This window comes from Nannobrachium achirus (assembly GCF_963921795.1).
Source record: "Nannobrachium achirus genome assembly, chromosome: 22".
NCBI classification, from domain to species: domain Eukaryota; kingdom Metazoa; phylum Chordata; class Actinopteri; order Myctophiformes; family Myctophidae; genus Nannobrachium; species Nannobrachium achirus.
The window spans coordinates 44,969,637-44,986,521 of NC_137829.1; the positions used below are offsets into that span (position 1 = coordinate 44,969,637).

A 16,885-nucleotide genomic window follows, 5' to 3' on the forward strand; every position below is an offset into this window, starting at 1 on the left:
AAAGTGAATGATTTTTCTGGTTGGCCAGTCAGGGACCAATCAGAAGGCTGACAAAGGGTGAATTGTTAAATTGCGACGCTATCAAACGTTATCTCTGCTCTCAGACAGAAACCAACTATGTCTTTGTGGAGGCAATTTGCCGGGTGCGCGGCTCACAAAGACTCATAATAAGGAAATAATAGCCAGTGCGCTCCGAAAGTCACTCCGAAGGCCTTTTTAATGCATTAAGCCACATAGGTACAGAATGCTGCCTGTGCCTTAAAGGACCTACACCATGAATTTTCAGTTTTTCTATTTTGAAACCTTTTTTTGTGGTCCCACTGGCACCTTCTGTCCTCACAAAGTCCTATTTCTGACCATTGTGTCTTTCTCTGGTTTTGGGAAGACAGAGATGAAAAGCTTTCCACGGGTTCTCAGAACAGTGCTGTTCTGAGAGTTGATCCGTGTGACGTCACACGGATTCCAGTTTTTTTTTCAGAGTAAAAAAAATAAAAAATTCAAAAAAAATTTTTTTCAAAAATTTGCTTTTTCAAAACATTTTTTTTTCAATTTTTTTTTTCAAAACATTTTTTTTTTCAAAAAACTTTTTTTTTTCAAAAACTTAAAACTTTTTTTTTTTCAAAAACTTTTTTTTTTCAAATAGCAACGGTCGCCCTGTGTCATTTGACAGTAGGCCTATAACATACAACATAGGCCTACAGTAGGCTATAATCAGAGCTGCAACATTATCCTATTTTTGTATTGGCCCAATATTAACAGTATTTGTCAACGTGGGGTCCGGGGAGGAGTGAAGAGGAGGGGAGGGGGGAGGGGTGGAAAAACCCCACTAGATGCGCCCCTGAGCAAACAGAGGCCGTTTTGGTATTGCAGCTGGAGAGCCTCATTATAGTAGAGCTAGAACAAACAAACAGAATGGTCAGAGTGTTTGTTGAGGGTTAAAACCTGTCTAAGACTCAATTTTGAGCATATATTTATACAGAAAATATAGTTTTAAAAGCATGGTGTAGGCCCTTTAATGGATAAAAAAGTACCAGAAGGACTATCGGCTGTTATTTTCTTCTTGTTTGCTATGCCATGATCTCATTAAGATCATGACAAATGAAGCGTGTCAACCAGGTCTCATTAATACCTTGTCAGAGAGACGTCCACCTGCCTCATCATCACTCATTCTTCATTGATTGATTGATTGAATACTTAGTCCGACAGAAATGTAAACAGCACAACGTACCGTCAGGCATTTGAGATAAAAGCATAATATAAAAAAGTCCCGGGGACTTTTTTTTTCACGTTTTACTTTTAACCTTTAATTTGTCCGTCTGACCGTCTGTCTGCATGCATCACTGATACTTTGTCGCCACCATGGTAACAATGCCCAACTGACATCACTGACTGACATCACTACAGTGCCAAAATTTGGAGATGGCATCACAGACTGGCCTGGATACGGAACGCCATATATGGGCATTTATTTTTTAAAGGGGCCACCATGCTTTTCAAAATATATATTTTATATAAATATTGGTCCATAATACGCTTTTATACAGGTTTTATCCTAAACAACCACTCGGGTATTGAAATGTCATGTTCTGTCTGTCTCTAATTCCAAGCCGTTTCAGATGCAATAACAAAATGGGGCGCTGTCTTTGGTCTAAAATTGGAACGATACAGAGAATATTAGAGAACCAGGATGAGAACCATCCAATTCACTTTACCTCATGGTTCCACCTCATATAGCGTATATAGTCTCAATAAAATATAGCCTCCCAAAAAGTACCGCCCCCTTCTCGAGGGAGGCCAATAGGAAATGAGCCCACTGCCTACCTAGGCTGTGGGAAGATTTCAAAAGTGTACCGTTCAGACACGCCCATTCATAAAATCACTGAAATGAAAGGCAAGGCTTAGAGTTAATGATTTTTTTTTTGTTTTTGGGGGGGGGGGGGGGCTTATAGAGACACTGGGAAGATCAAAAAACAAAAACAAAAAATCATTTTGAAATTCATGCAGTCCCTTTAAATGCCGTAGTCCACCTGCTATTATTTTTCTTTTAAAGTGAATGTTTAAAAGGCAGATTGATCAACAGCGTCACGGCTCCCTCCAGGCAAGGTCATTTGCTTGACAGAGTGTCTCTCGCTTCAAAGTAGGCCATTTCATTTGGGTGCCCGGCGCCGTTAATGGAATGACGCTGATGGCACGTTAGTTGCACGCAGGTGAGGTGAGACGTGATGTGTGTGTGTGTGTGTGTGTGGGGGGGGGGGGGTCGGGGTGTGAAAGCGGTGTGTGACTGGTATCCATCTATGTGATAGTGGTTCTCCACCATTTCGCCTCCAGGGGCCAAGATACCGGTATAGACACACACATACCGTTGTTTCCTGTTGAGATTGGCACATTTCACCCAGGTTTTTTTCATCTCACTCACATCACTTTGTCTGCTGACCTCCACTCAAGCAACGAAATAAACAGAAAATAAACAAACATAAAACAATTCACAGGAGGCGAGCACTGCAATGTAGTTTCAAATGCACTACATTGCAGGGCGCTTTTTGAGAGTGAAAAAAATAAGAAGACATGTGTGACATGTGTGATCTGGGCAGCTTGCCACCAGGAAATGTGCCAAGCTCAATAGGGAACAACGGTACTTGCAAGCCTCATGCAGTGGTGGATAAAAGTACTGATATTTGTTACCCGGGTAGAAGTATCAATAATGCAATGTATAAATATGCTGTTACAAGTAAAAGGCCCGACTTCAATGTTTACTTGAGTGAAAGTACAACATTATTGGTATAAAAATGTACTTCATTATGTATAAAAATCTTTTGAAAATAGCCGATTAAAAAAAAAAAATGGTTAAGACTATTTTGGACCAGCTTTTAGACTAATCCAGAGTTTTAAGTAAACGCAGGCTAAAGCATTCAATCCCGGCGTGCAAGTCCGGTCATGCTGTTTTGATTCAATCTTAAATACTCCCTCGTCAAAATGATCTCCTCCTCGCCCCAAACCAGTCGACAAGTGTGAAATTCGGAACAGACCGCGGCATAAATCGGCTGACGCGTAAAAAAAAAACTAAAACAAAGCAAGATTCTTGTCGTTGGACACCTATCAAGAAAGGTGAACTCCACCCAGGGCTCCAGACTAACTTTTTCACAGGTAGCACTGGTGCCACCTACATTTTCATTAGGTAGCACCACCAGAAATTAGGTAGCACCATCTTTTTCTTTGTATAGCGTATTAGCGTGGTATTAATACATAGCTTTATTATGCTGATGACAGTTGCTGTCGATATAATGTTGTTGAATACCCTGATAACAATATGTCTCAGTAAAAAAAGCTGTAGCCTAGTTTTTATGTATTTTTGCTTCAAGTTAATATTTGCAAACTAAAGACATTAATTCAAGAAAGATTTACGAATATCTAGGCTAACAAAGGCAATATAGAACTATGACTTTAAACGTGCACAACGTAGACTAAATGCAATAGGCTTGCTTTCATGCAGGATGGAAAAATAAAATTATCCTTATGGTTTTGGAGTGAGATACTGTGGGAAGTAAGCTGCTTGATCAACAGAAAACGTTCACTTGGACACACACACACACACGCGCACACACACACACACGCACGCGCACACACACACACACACACACACACACACACACACACACACACACACACACACACACACACACACACTCTCTCACTAACACAGAACACACGCTACAACAAAGACAGAAAAGTTAACAGGTGACGTTAATTTGAGCTAATTGTCTGTCTATGAAGTGAAAAGCGCATTTTGGGCACTGAGGAACTTAACGACCCACAGCTGTTTTCGCACGTAACAGTAGGTTAATGTAACCAACGGTGGAAACATCCACGAGCGATTGCTAACAATAGCTAATCTAATAGCAAACAAACAACCCACGACCCATTATCCAGTTAGAGATGACAACAGAAAAAGCATGGTTATACAAAGAAAGGTTAGTATTATGTGATATCTATCCATTCCAAGGTGAGCGAGAGAGAGAGAGAATCTGTCTGTGTGTGTGACTCGACCACCGGACTGACGCTAGTGTGCATTGTGTGAGCTGTGTGTGTGTGTGTGTGTGTGTATGTGAGTGAAAGAGAGAGAGAGAGAAGGGGAGGGGCGGAGCAGGCAGGCAGTCAGGGAGAGAGAGAGACGGAGCGAGAGAGAGAGAAGAGGCGTCAGGCGATCCTCGATTGAGGATTGTCTTTTTTTCTTTCTTTTTTTTTAGTCGCACGTGCGCGAACCTGGTTAAAATTTAACTCGCACTTTATGAAATTAAGTCGCATATGCGACTTAATAGCTCGCACCCTGGAGCCCTGACTCCACCACTCGGCCGGTTTCATCCAAAAAGTCTCTCGCTTCTCAAAACGCCTTCGATACAAGCTTGTGTGCACGTTTGGCGTGTGGTTATGACAGGCCCATATGGCCGCCATGTGGAGACAGAAGGCCTGTGAGTGGTCAGACAGACACACAGACACACAGACAGAGAGACACACACAGGGACGTGCTGGGCCCCTGATTCAGCCCGGGAAAAAGAGTTGGAGAGGCCCTCATTGCACGCTATAGAGAGATCTCTCTCCATAGCGCAGCTGCTACTCGAAGATTTGCCATTTCAGATCATGACAAGTGACAAGCCAGTGGGCCAATTACAGGAGTTATATTTCGTCGTTGTCGGGTGGAAACCTTGTATGTCCAAAACCGTTTGTTTTGCATTTATCATTTAAAAAATGATTTCAACTAGTGAAAACAGCCGATCTACAAGTACACAACGCCTCGCACCGCGAGGCGTTGTGTGCTTGTAGATCTGCTGTTTTCACTACTTTTGTGCAACAGCCTTGTATGATGAAGCAGCTTTGCTTTGTGAGAAAATGTACAAATTTGAAACTTGGAGATACAAGGTTTCTGCCCGACAGTGACGATTTACTTTTTTGGCCGCCCAGCCCCCATAATGGAACGAAGGCCATCATTTTATTTTTATTTTTTCCTAATGGCCTGGACCGGCCGTTCGGGAATGAACCGGCCGTTCGGGAGTTGTCCCGCTTTTCCCAATGGCCAGCACGTCCCTGGACACACAGACAGAGAGAGAGAGAGAGAGAGAGAGGCGACAGTCAGTCACAATGCACTGAGGAGACGGAGAACTCAATCATCCTGTCACATCAAACTAGAGACACCTGGAGCAGCCAGCAGGTGTGGGTGACAACGTGATGGGACATACAGTAGACTGTCGATGCTTGCCTCATCTGAACCCTGTGTGTGTGTGTGTGTGTGTGTGTGTGTGTGTGTGTGTGTGTGTGTGTGTGTGTGTGTGTGTGTGTGTGTGTGTGTGTGTGTGTGTGTGTGTGTGTGTGTGTGTGTGTGTGTGTGTGTGTGTGTGTGTGTGTGTGTGTGTGTGTGTGTGTGTGGGTAAATGTGGTTTAGGGGGACAATTGACAAGAATACTCACCTCATTAACGGGACATTTTGGATTAGCAATTCTGAAATAGCAGAAGTGTTTCTTTTGGTCTAGAGAGCCCAAATCCACTTTTTTTTTTGATGTCCGGTTTATACACATACACCCGACAGAGTGTCCTCCTAAACCACATCTACACGTGTGTGTGCGTGTGCGTGTGTGTGTGTGTGTGTGTGTGTGTGTGTGTGTGTGTGTGTGTGTGTGTGTGTGTGTGTGTGTGTGTGTGTGTGTGTGTGTGTGTGTGTGTGTGTGTGTGTGTGTGTGTGTGTGTGATGTGCGTGCGTGCGTGCGTGCGTGCGTGAGTGAGTGAGTGAGTGCGTATGCACATTGTTCATCTACTGTATCCACCTCTTTCTGCGGGAATTTACTGGAGAATGTTTTGCACCACACTTCCGGTTAACAGCAGACATACAAGCTCACGTCGCGTCGCAGATGCAGCTGTTGTGAGCTTGTAGATCACACTCGGCTGCGGCGCCGGAAGCTCCGTCCAATTTCTGCGCAATGCACGATGGGATGTTGGAAACTTGTGGATAGACTAGAGCATCGCAGTGGGCGTGGTTTACTGGTCCCACTAAAAATCTCGTTAATTTACCTCATAGACTTTCACGAAACTATTTATAATAATTATTTTAAGCCTAGAACCAAGCCATCCAGGATGACAGTGAATCATGAACATGAAACCTTTGTTTCTATGAAAAGAACATTTAGAAAATCGCTAAACAAAGGGTATTTATTAAATGTAGTATATCAAATAATTCAATATTACAATATGTTTTCATATAGGAACAAAGGTTTTATGGCCATGATTGACATAATTGTTATACATATTTTTGTAAAAGTCAATGGGGAAAATGAATGCAAGATTTTTTAGTGGGACCAGTAAACCACTTATGCTGCGATGCTCTATACTCTCACACATACAGTATTATGGGGTGACAGTGGTCAGGGGTAGAGTGGCCGGTAGAGTGTCCGGCTGGGAACCGCGAGGTTCCCAGCCGGGATAAAAATTGCTATATAAAGGCACCATTTACCATTTACATATACATACCCATTTTCACATCTGCAGATTATACATGCAGAGACTGATGCCGTCTGTGGGGATTGTAAAAAAAAAAGAACAGAGAAAATGTATAAGAGCCATCTTTGTTGTGTGGGCATTTCCATGACATGCATGTTTTTTTTTTCACCGTCTCTGACTATCTTTAACAATGTACTTCTCTCTCCCTCCCTCTCCATCTCTCTCTCCCTCCACAGTGACTAAGACGGTGTGTGCGGAGCAGTGTGACGGCCGTTGTTTCGGACCCTACGTCAGCGACTGCTGCCATCGCGAGTGTGCAGGAGGTTGCTTTGGACCCAAGGACACGGACTGCTTCGTAAGAACACGCACGCACGCACGCACGCACATTTGTACACACTTGTGAGGACCTAAAAATTGTAGGACGGCATCGAAACGATCGGACAAATAGACGGAAAATGGCAGATCTACAAGCTCGCAACTTGTGAGCTTGTAGATGGGCCATTATCCGGCATGTGACATCGCCGCACAGTTAAGTATGGGGAAAACTCTAAACCCCCTAAAACCTGACCTCGCACGCACAACTGAAGCTCTCTTATATCAAACAAAAGGGTACACTTGTTGCAATGGTGAAATCTTACTAAACCGAGTTCTGAGATGATTATAGTGTTCAGTAACGTGTATGTTAGACATTTCCACTTTTCCTTCCTTCCTCGCAATATCGTAATATCGATGATTGATTTTTAATTACTGAACTATGTCATCTTGAATCTCATTCAATTCTCATCATAAGCTTTTAACATTTTCTAAACTTAAAACAAGTTGTTTTTCACAGTACGGTACTGTGATGGTATGAGGTTACATCAAGTATACCTTGATGGCTCTCTTAACTCATCTACTGCCTATGACTAGTTTGACAATGTCATGAATGCCTGACCGGATTTACAATCGATTTTCTTTGTTTGAAAGCTGGGAACAGCCTGCACACACATGGTGCATGATCTGTGCATGGGCGTGCATGATCTATGTACTATAAATTACATGGAAGTGTATGGAGACTTCTGGCAGGAAAACCTGAAAGACGGCATATTCAAAATGGCAGTAAGGCAAATCCAGAATATGTGCTGCATAAAAACGGAGCACTCTCCCCACTCTCCACGTTCACTTCTAACTCCGGGGACATAACAGCGCAGATCCGTACCCAGACGATCTGCCAGATCTGGATGATACAAGATCAGACATGTATTTTGGGCCCTGAACCATTCAATCCTTTATAAACCATTAAACCAACCAGCAGGATTTTGAAATCAATTATTTGACAGCCCAGTGCAAAGATCTAAGAACTGGAGTCATATGCTCCACTTCTCAGGCAGCAGCAGCAGCGGCGTGGTTCAGAATGAACTTGCAGCGCTCTGATCCATTTTTTAGGGAGACCTGAAAAGACACCGTTGCACTGTAGTCGAGTCTACTGAAGATAAAGTGACAAGTTTTTTTTTCCAAATCCGGCTGAGACGTAAATCCTTCACCGATTAAAGGATTAAAGTTTAATCCTTGATATATTCTTAAAGGTGATAGTGAGGCTGACTTTGTAATTATCTTAAATGTGAATGTCGAAATCCGGGTCTGAGTGAGTCCATGTGCTAAACCAAGAGTTGTGGGTCTTTTCTCATTACCGATTTGAAGCTAAGCGCTGACTTTGCACAGTGAAATAACTGTCCCACTACTTGTTAAGGCGTGACTTGGGCTCTTAACAATGGGATGAATTAAACAACGGTGCATTAAAAGAAGAGAGCTCGCAGCTCACCTACTAAACGAACCATTAAAAGTCTTGTTGTGTTTATGTTCACTGAAGGCGCGTAGCAGCTTGCTTTAGAGGCGTTGACATGCGGAGCAGGTGTTGGTCGGTCGTGTGCGAGCGCCAGTGTTGCCATGTCTGTTTATTATGAGCAACTTTGGGCTTGTTTTTTCTGTAAAGTCGCTGCGTAAATTTGGTACTGTAGTTGCGGTTGGAGTTCGTTTTCTGTGCTTGTTTCTAAACTGCAGTTGCATATTTATTTGGGCTTCCTTCATAATGTTGTTGAAAACCGGCGGTGCTCAAACATTTTCATGTCAAGGACCCCCAAATTAATATGTATTTAGGACCCCCATGTTAGTAGAATAGCAATGCTAACAAGCTCACAGCGTGTCGAACATGTTCTGACTGAGCTTGTAGCTGCGGCTATTTTCAAATGGTGTGAATAGCCCTCTTTTCGACAACCAGGGGGGCGTCACAAGGGGTAGGAAAGTGGGACTGAGTTACCAGGGCCCAAGGTGGAGGAGGGGCCTTAATTATTTTATACTTTAGCTATTGAAAAATAGCAGATATACAAGCTCACAGCGCGGCACCGAGTGCCGCGCTGCGAGCTTGTAGATCTGCTATTTTTGAAAAGTCGTGAAAATCTTTGAATAAATGTATTTTTTGAGCGAACATTTGTAACTCCAATTTTGCTTCTGGGGGGTCCCTGGAACTCAATATTTCGAGAGGGGGTTGCGTGGCCAAATACATACCATGTTGGGGGTCCTTCACATGAAAAGGTTTGAGCTCCACTGACATAGAAACATAGGTTTTTTCAAAAAAAACTCAGAAGGATTTGAAATATTCAAAGATTTTCATGATTTTTCAAAAATAGCAGATCTACAAGCTCACAGCGCGGCACTCGGTGCCGTGCTGTGAGCTTGTATATCTGCTATTTTTCAATAGTTAAAGCACAGGGGCCCCACAGTGAATCCTTGTACCCAGGGCACAGAATTTGGTGCGAATAGCCCTCTTTTCGACAACACCGGTGAGCCAGCGCGCACGTTGTTGATGTACTCAATACTAGGACCTGCACTTTTGCAGTGCTGTTGGCTGTTAACGCAGGCTGCCGTCATGTGAAGAAGCGGCAACCGAACGCATCAGTCATGGCTTTGATCCTTTAACCCATTAAAACCGGGATTATTTTACACTTTAACTATTGAAAAAATAGCAGATATACAAGCTCACAGCACGGCACAGAGTGCCACACTGCAAGCTTTGTAGATCTACAATCTTTTGAAAATCTTTTTTATTTTGCAAATCTTTGTATCTCAAATCTCTGCTTCTGGGGGGGTTCCTGGAACAACATATTTTGAGATGGGGGGGGGTCCTCGGCCAAATACATGTAATTTGGGGGTCCTTGACATGGAAAAGGTTTGAGAATCACTGATTTAGAAGACATTCATCCACAAGTTTCTGACGTCCCATCGGGCATTGCACAGCAGGTGGGGGCGGCAGTTCCGGCATCGGCAGTCGAGGCGATCTACAAGCTTTTTCATTAGCTAAAGCATCTAATAATGGTTAAAGCGGGTCTAACGCGAGGCAGATGTGATTCCCGCTATAAATGGCTTAATGTTACTCTATCAAAAGGCATGCACGCTGTACTTCAAGAGATTAAAGCTGCTCTGTCCTTTTCTCTCTCTCTCCCTCTTTTTGCGTTTCATGTGCACATGCATGCATGATGAATTCCTACATGTGTGTGCACGTGTGTGGGCGTACGTGTGCGTGCGTGCGTGTGTGCGTGTGTGTGTGTGTGTGCGTGCGTGTGTGTAGGCCTGTACCAACTTCAATGACAGCGGGGCGTGTGTGACCCAGTGTCCGCAGCCGTTCGTGTACAACCCCACCACCTTCCAGCTTGAACACAACCCCATGGCCAAGTACACCTACGGAGCCTTCTGCGTCAAGAAGTGTCCACGTGAGTCTCGTACACACCACGCACGCGCACACACGCACGCGCGCGCGCGCGCGCGCACACACACACACACACACACACACACACACACACACACACACACACACACACACACACACACACACACACACACACACACACACACACACACACACACTAGGGCATTCACGAATATAGATTTTTAGTATTCTAATTATTCGACCTCAAAGTATTCGAATAGTCGAATATTCGACAGGACTGGCCAAACTGTCAAATATTAAGGAAGCAAGAGGCGAACATTGTGAAAATAGCCGATCTACATGCCGTTGCGAGGCGTTGTGAGCATGTAGATCGGCTATTCTCACAATATTTATCTGTGGAACCGAGTCACATTAAATGTAATACCTACAATTCCAAGTGCTTGTCAGGGTGGGGGTCCCCAGTTCAAATATGTTTATTTTGGGGGTCACGGCCTAAAAAGGTTTGAGAACCCCTGGTATAGAGCATTAACAAATTCATCCACCAGGGGCATTGACACAAAAAAAATAAAAATAACACACGAATATTCAACTTTGGTGAATAGTGACTTTGATATTCGAATATTTGAATATTTGGTGAATGCCCTAACACACACGCATGCACGCATGCACGCACGCACGCACGCACACACACACACTAGGGATGGGACGATAATTGTTATTATCGTGATAAAAAAACGCTCACAATAATCGTATTGTGGAGATTTAAATGTATCGTGAAATTATCCTCTGTCATGCACTGGAATCAATTCGCCTTTTATTTTTGCAGAACTGCATATCTGGTATTACTTAAACCCTCTATAATAGGTAAAACAGTCCTGTCAATAACGTCCTTGATACAGTTGCGACACGCTTGTAGATCTGCTATTTTTTGGCAAATGTTCCGCCCCTGGATAATGGATGTTGGGGATGTTTTGATGATTATGGCGATAATATCGTAAATCACTTTTTTTTTGTCATAATAATCGTGACATGTACACACACACACACACACGCACACGCACACGCACACGCACACTCACTGTCAGGCGGAAACCATGTATGTCCAAAGACTGTTATTTTTAAAGGTGATACACCATTCATTTAAAAAGTATTTATGTCATGTTGTTTATGTCCCAAAAACGTTTTTCAAAAGGTTTGAGGCTAAATTACCTCACTCAATTGCCTCTCTCATTTTTGAATGGCTCTCTCAGCGTCAGTACCACCTTTGGCCTGAACTGCGCCACCCCCCCAAAAAAGGGTTAGGGTCTTTTTGATTATTTGTATTTTTTTTCTTCAAAAATGGCCGTCGCTGACGGCAGCGACGGCAGCAATTCAGGTCAGCCTGTTCTGAGAACCCGTGGAAAGCTTTTAACCTCAGCCTTCCCAAAAACCTAGAAAAACACAATGGTCAGAAATGGGACTTTGTGAGGATAGAAAGTGCTAGTGGGACCCCAAAAAAAGGTTTTAAAATAGGAAAAGTTCAAATTAATGACCTTTAAAGGAGTAATACAGACCAAAATAGAACCCCCCCTGAATGAGAATCTTTCCACAGACCTTCTTACCTTGTTAGGTTGATATGCCTCATTTCTGCCCCTGTTCTGAGATCTGTAGATTAGTCCCCACTGCTAAAACGGGCTTATCGTCTCGTCCGCTTAAATGTTTTTTTTTTTTTTTTTATGAATCGCAGTGACGTCATTACGTGCGCGTCCCGCGTCTCTGACGCATTCACGTTGCCTAGAGACGCATTCACGTCATTGCCCTGGGGTCCCACGGACGCATCGCCTCCATTGGAGTCCACGTTAAAATAATTTACCACGTCGCGAAAAAAAATATATTTTAAAAAGTCCACAGACGCCACCATTATTCATGGGTGAAGGCATGCTACTTTACCCTACGTTAACACAAATGAAATCCGCGTAGAAAGTCTTAAAACAGACGATAGAACTAACAACAGTGCGTTCTATCGTCCACCGACGCCATTCTGTGCGCCCATAGATGGTCACAGAATTCAATGGGTGCCTGAGTTTTAGCGTAGCACCGGGCCGCTCTCTGACCATAGTGGCACAGCATGTTAGGTGATACATCAAAAAGGGTTCCCCCACAGAACGTGTGCAACTGACGGCGCAGAAACGTGACGTCTCTACACTGGCAAAACAACAGCGTCGCGGTCAGGGTCCCCGCGGAATGAACGTGTCGCAAACAGCATTTCGTTTCTTTAATATCCTCGCCAGAAACTGCCTGCCGTCTGTCTGTCTCTTTCTGCATGCAGCGGAGCCACCGCACTCTGCACTGCAGCAGCATAAACGTGCTCTCTCTGTCACTCTGATGTGATGCTGCTACGTTTAGCTACATGCTAAAGCTACTGCCGTGGCTGCTCTTCTGAGGCACAGTCAGTGAGGCTGGCAGAGGGTCATAAACTCATTAAGTCATAAAAAGACGTCTGATTTTCAAAGCGGAGAAACTAATTATCTGTGATTTACAACAGCCGTTCTCCGGAGCGCTCCACTTTCTCATAGTATTACGTCGAGTTGCCTCTCCATACACAGAAGTATACTCAAATGTTTTACTTAAGTAAAAGTATCTTCTACTGCAAGTTAAAGTCCGGAATTCAAAATGTACTTGAGTAAAAGTATAGGCTACACTTTAGGACTAAAAGTAAAAGTACTCATTATGCACAATTATTCTGTATCACATGTTACCAAATAATATCCTTTGAAAATAGCCATGGCTGAAGTGGTTATGTAGGCTATACTTTTCAAAGTAACTAGTAAAGTTTTCAAATAATTGTAGTGGAATAAGTACAATATTTGCCTCTGAGATGTAGTGGAGTAGAAGTAAAAGTAATGAAAATTGGAAATACTCCAGTAAAGTAAAAGTACCTTAAATTGTACTTATAAGTTACCTTTTTATTACCCCAAGAAAAGAAAAAAAGACCATTATTGCACCAAAGTAATCAACAAGCTAAAACTATACTATCAAAAATGTCCAAACATTAGCCTAATTGTAAAATAATATAAGATAGAGGCAAATATAAATAGCCGATCTAAAAGCTCACAATGCAAAAAATAAATAAAATGGGGACCCAAATTGGGGACCCATAATTTTTTTCTGGGACTCATTCGAATGACCACCTGTGGGTCCCGGGACCCATTACTTTGAAAACCTATTAACATCACTGGAATCGTCCAGACATGCTTCCTAGACATACCAGACACGCTGTTGTAGCCTGTGAAGGGTTAATAGCCTGTTTAACAGGGCTAAGGAAAACGACGCTGCCTCGAGCTCTGGCGAGATTCTCGCGAGACTTCCGCTCTAGCTCTTGGAGCGAGGCAGGAAGTGGCCGTGCTCATTGCTTTGTTTACATAGAATGCACAGAGCGTCTCGCTAAAACACTGTGTGTGGTGTCTGTAGGAAGCATGTCAGGACGATTCATGAAAGATTTTTAAAAAAATTGGAAGCGGCCGAAATGTGCGCTTTTGGATAGAGACGATAAGCCCGTTTTAGATGTGTGGACTAATGTACAAATCTCAGAACAGGGGCAGAAATGAGACATGTCAACCTAACCAGGTAAGAACGTCTGTGGAAACATTCTCATTCAGGGGGGGTCCTATTTTGGTCTGTATTACTCCTTTAACCCATTTAGGCCTAGGATTATTGACTGCTTCAACTATTGAAAAATAGCAGATATACAAGCTCACAGCGCGGCACCGAGTGCCGCGCTGCGAGCTTGTAGATCTGCTATTTTTGAAAAATCATGATTTGTTTTGCAAGTCTTTGAATATATCTACTTAAAAGCGAACATTTTTGACTCAAATAATTACTTCTGGGTGGTCCCTGGAACAACATATTTTGAGATGGGGGGTCTGTGGCCAAATACCTGTAATTTTGGGGGTCCTTGACATGAAAAAGTTTGAGAACCACTGATTCAGAGGAGGGATTTAGAAGTCGGGTCAAAGATATTCAAAGACTTGCACTCGTTTTCACGACTTTTCAAAAATAGCGGATATACAAGCTCGCAGCGCGGCACTCGCTGCCGCGCTGTGAGCTTGTATATCTGCTATTTTTCTAAAGTTAAAGCATAAAATAACGGTTAAAGTGGTTAAAATCTAACGCGACTCGGGCTCGTTCCAGGTATTTGAGAGTTAACCAGACGTCACCACCAAGGTTAGCGCTTCTCTCCATATTTTATCTTTTAACGCTCTACTTGATCATACAGCGTCACACAAAAAGCGTCGCAAGTTGCAGATCTGCACGCTCCATCTCAAGCTTGTAGATCTGCTACTTTTGCTGTTTTTGAATGTGGACATATGAGCTTTCCACCAGACAGTGACCATATCGTCACTGTCGGGCAGAATCCTTGTATCTAAGTTTCAAAAGTGTGAATCTTTTCGCAAAGCAAAGCCCTGCTTCATCATACAAGGCCGTCGAACAAGCACACAATGCCTCGCGGTGCGAGGCGTTGTGTGCTTGTAGATAGGCTGTTTTCACTAGTTTAAATCATTTTTAAAATGATAAATACAAAACAAACGATTTTGGACATACAAGGTTTCCACCCGACAACGACGAGATGCAATACTGTAGGTACTGTATTCACCATGGACCTTCAAGTGAACATCTACAGTACAAGCGTACGGTACAAATGCACACATTAGGACATACTGTACATAATCACACACACACACGCACCCACGCACGCACACACGCACCCACGCACGCACGCACGCACGCACGTGCACACGCACGCACACACACACACGCACTGTCGCGCACACACACACACACACACACACACACACACACACACACACACACACACACACACGCACAGTCGCACACACACACACACACACACACACACACACACACACACACACACACACACACACACACACACACACACACACACACACACACACACACACACACACACACACACCCTACAGGACAATAACAGAGCGTACAAACACCAGCCGAAGAAGACACATACATAATGCAAAGCCAGCCTTTACTGTGTGTCTCTGGCTGCACACGCTTATTAATGCATAACATATTCACAACAGACTTAACGTGTACTTAGCCTGTTTGCCAGGGACGTGCTGGGCCCCTGATTCAGCCTGGGAAAAATAGTTGGAGAGGCCCTCATTGCGAGTAGCAGCACCGCTATAGGGAGAGATCTCTCTCTATAGCGCTGCTGCTACTCAAAGATTTGCCATTTCAGATCATGACAAGTTAAATGTTGTCGTTGTCGGGTGGAAACCTTGTATGTCCAAAACCGCTTGTTTTGTATTTATCATTTAAAAAATGATTTAAACTAGTGAAAACAGCCGATCTACAAGCACACAACGCCTCGCATCTGCTGTTTTCACTACTTTTGTGCGACAGCCTTGTATGGTGAAGCAGGGCTTTGTTTGCGACAAAATGAACAAATTTGAAACTTGGAGATACAAGGTTTCTGCCCGACAGTGACGATTTACTTTGTTGACCGCCCAGCCCCCAAAATGGAACGAAGGCCGACATTTTATTTTAATTTTTTTCCCAATGGCCGGCCTGGACCGGCCGGGAATGAACCGGCCGTTCGGGAGTTGTCCCGCTTTTCCCAATGGCCAGCACGTCCCTGCTGTTTGCTCTGCCGCTCTGGTACATCAAGCTGTACTGGGTCAGGGAGAGTACCGCGGTGGCATCTGAAGTTCATCCGCACCCGTCCACCCGCGCGGTGATCCGCTTAAACACGTCGTGCCTTATCATTAGGCTGCTGCCATTTCCATGCCCCCCCCCACCCCCCCCCCATTTATTATGTGCTTTTACCCAAAGCGCCAGCAGCTTATTGGCCTTTGCGGTTTCGAGGGTCCGCCCTTAGACTGGGGGGGGCACAGGGTTCGAGCCCCGCCCGGGTCATAGCAAAGACTAGCCGACCTGCTTGGCACTCGGCATCAAGGGTTTAAGTCAATAGAGTAACGGAGTCATGACGTCACTCACTCATCCCCCGGTTCACGGAAGTCACTTCTCTATGGAGAATAACATTGAGACATCTTAAAATTGTCTCATAAGCATACGCATTGTGGTCCAAAAATAAACAAACGGTCTCCGCGATATTGTCGAGGAGGTGTCTCTGTATGGTCTAAGATAATAGTCACTAATAGTCTGTTTCTATTCTAATTCTTGAAAATTTAACTAATTCGGTGAAAGTAACATTAGCGTTTTCTCACTATCAGTTGATTCTTCATATCCATATGAGTCAAACCGCTGAGATCATTTGTTTATGTTTGGAACACAGTTTTCTTATATGACGCCAAATGAAAAAAGTCTATGGGAATTCAAAATGGGGGGGGGGGGGGGGGGGGGGGGGGGACAGGTAGGATGTGTAAATGACGTCAAACTTCGTTACTCTATGAGACGTAGTAGCATCATATCCAGGTGTACTCGTACATCATGCTGCCTTACGCTACAGGAACAGGAGATGTGCTCCTGCCCTATGGGCCTCATGGCTCGGCAAGGCTTGCTTTATCCAGAGTGCATTTACAGGGGTGTCACAAGGGGGGGAAAAGTGGGACTGAGTTACCAGGGCCCAAGGTGGAGGGGCCTTGATTATTTTATACTTTAGCTATTGAAAAATAGCAGATATACAAGCTCACAGCACGGCACCGAGTGGCACGCTGCGAG

General features: G+C 43.9%; 1 protein-coding gene across 1 annotated transcript in view; it reads left to right on the top strand.

Moving 5' to 3' along the window:
• erbb4b (erb-b2 receptor tyrosine kinase 4b) overlaps window positions 1–16,885 on the top strand; it is a gene marked incomplete at both ends in the record, with an annotated part of 423,596 nt that overhangs the window by 173,777 nt on the left and 232,934 nt on the right. The window contains 2 exons of the mRNA XM_080752915.1: window positions 6,720–6,838; window positions 10,088–10,229. Of these exons, the coding sequence (XP_080609041.1) occupies window positions 6,720–6,838; window positions 10,088–10,229 (261 nt within the window). The remainder of the gene's footprint in view (window positions 1–6,719; window positions 6,839–10,087; window positions 10,230–16,885) is intronic.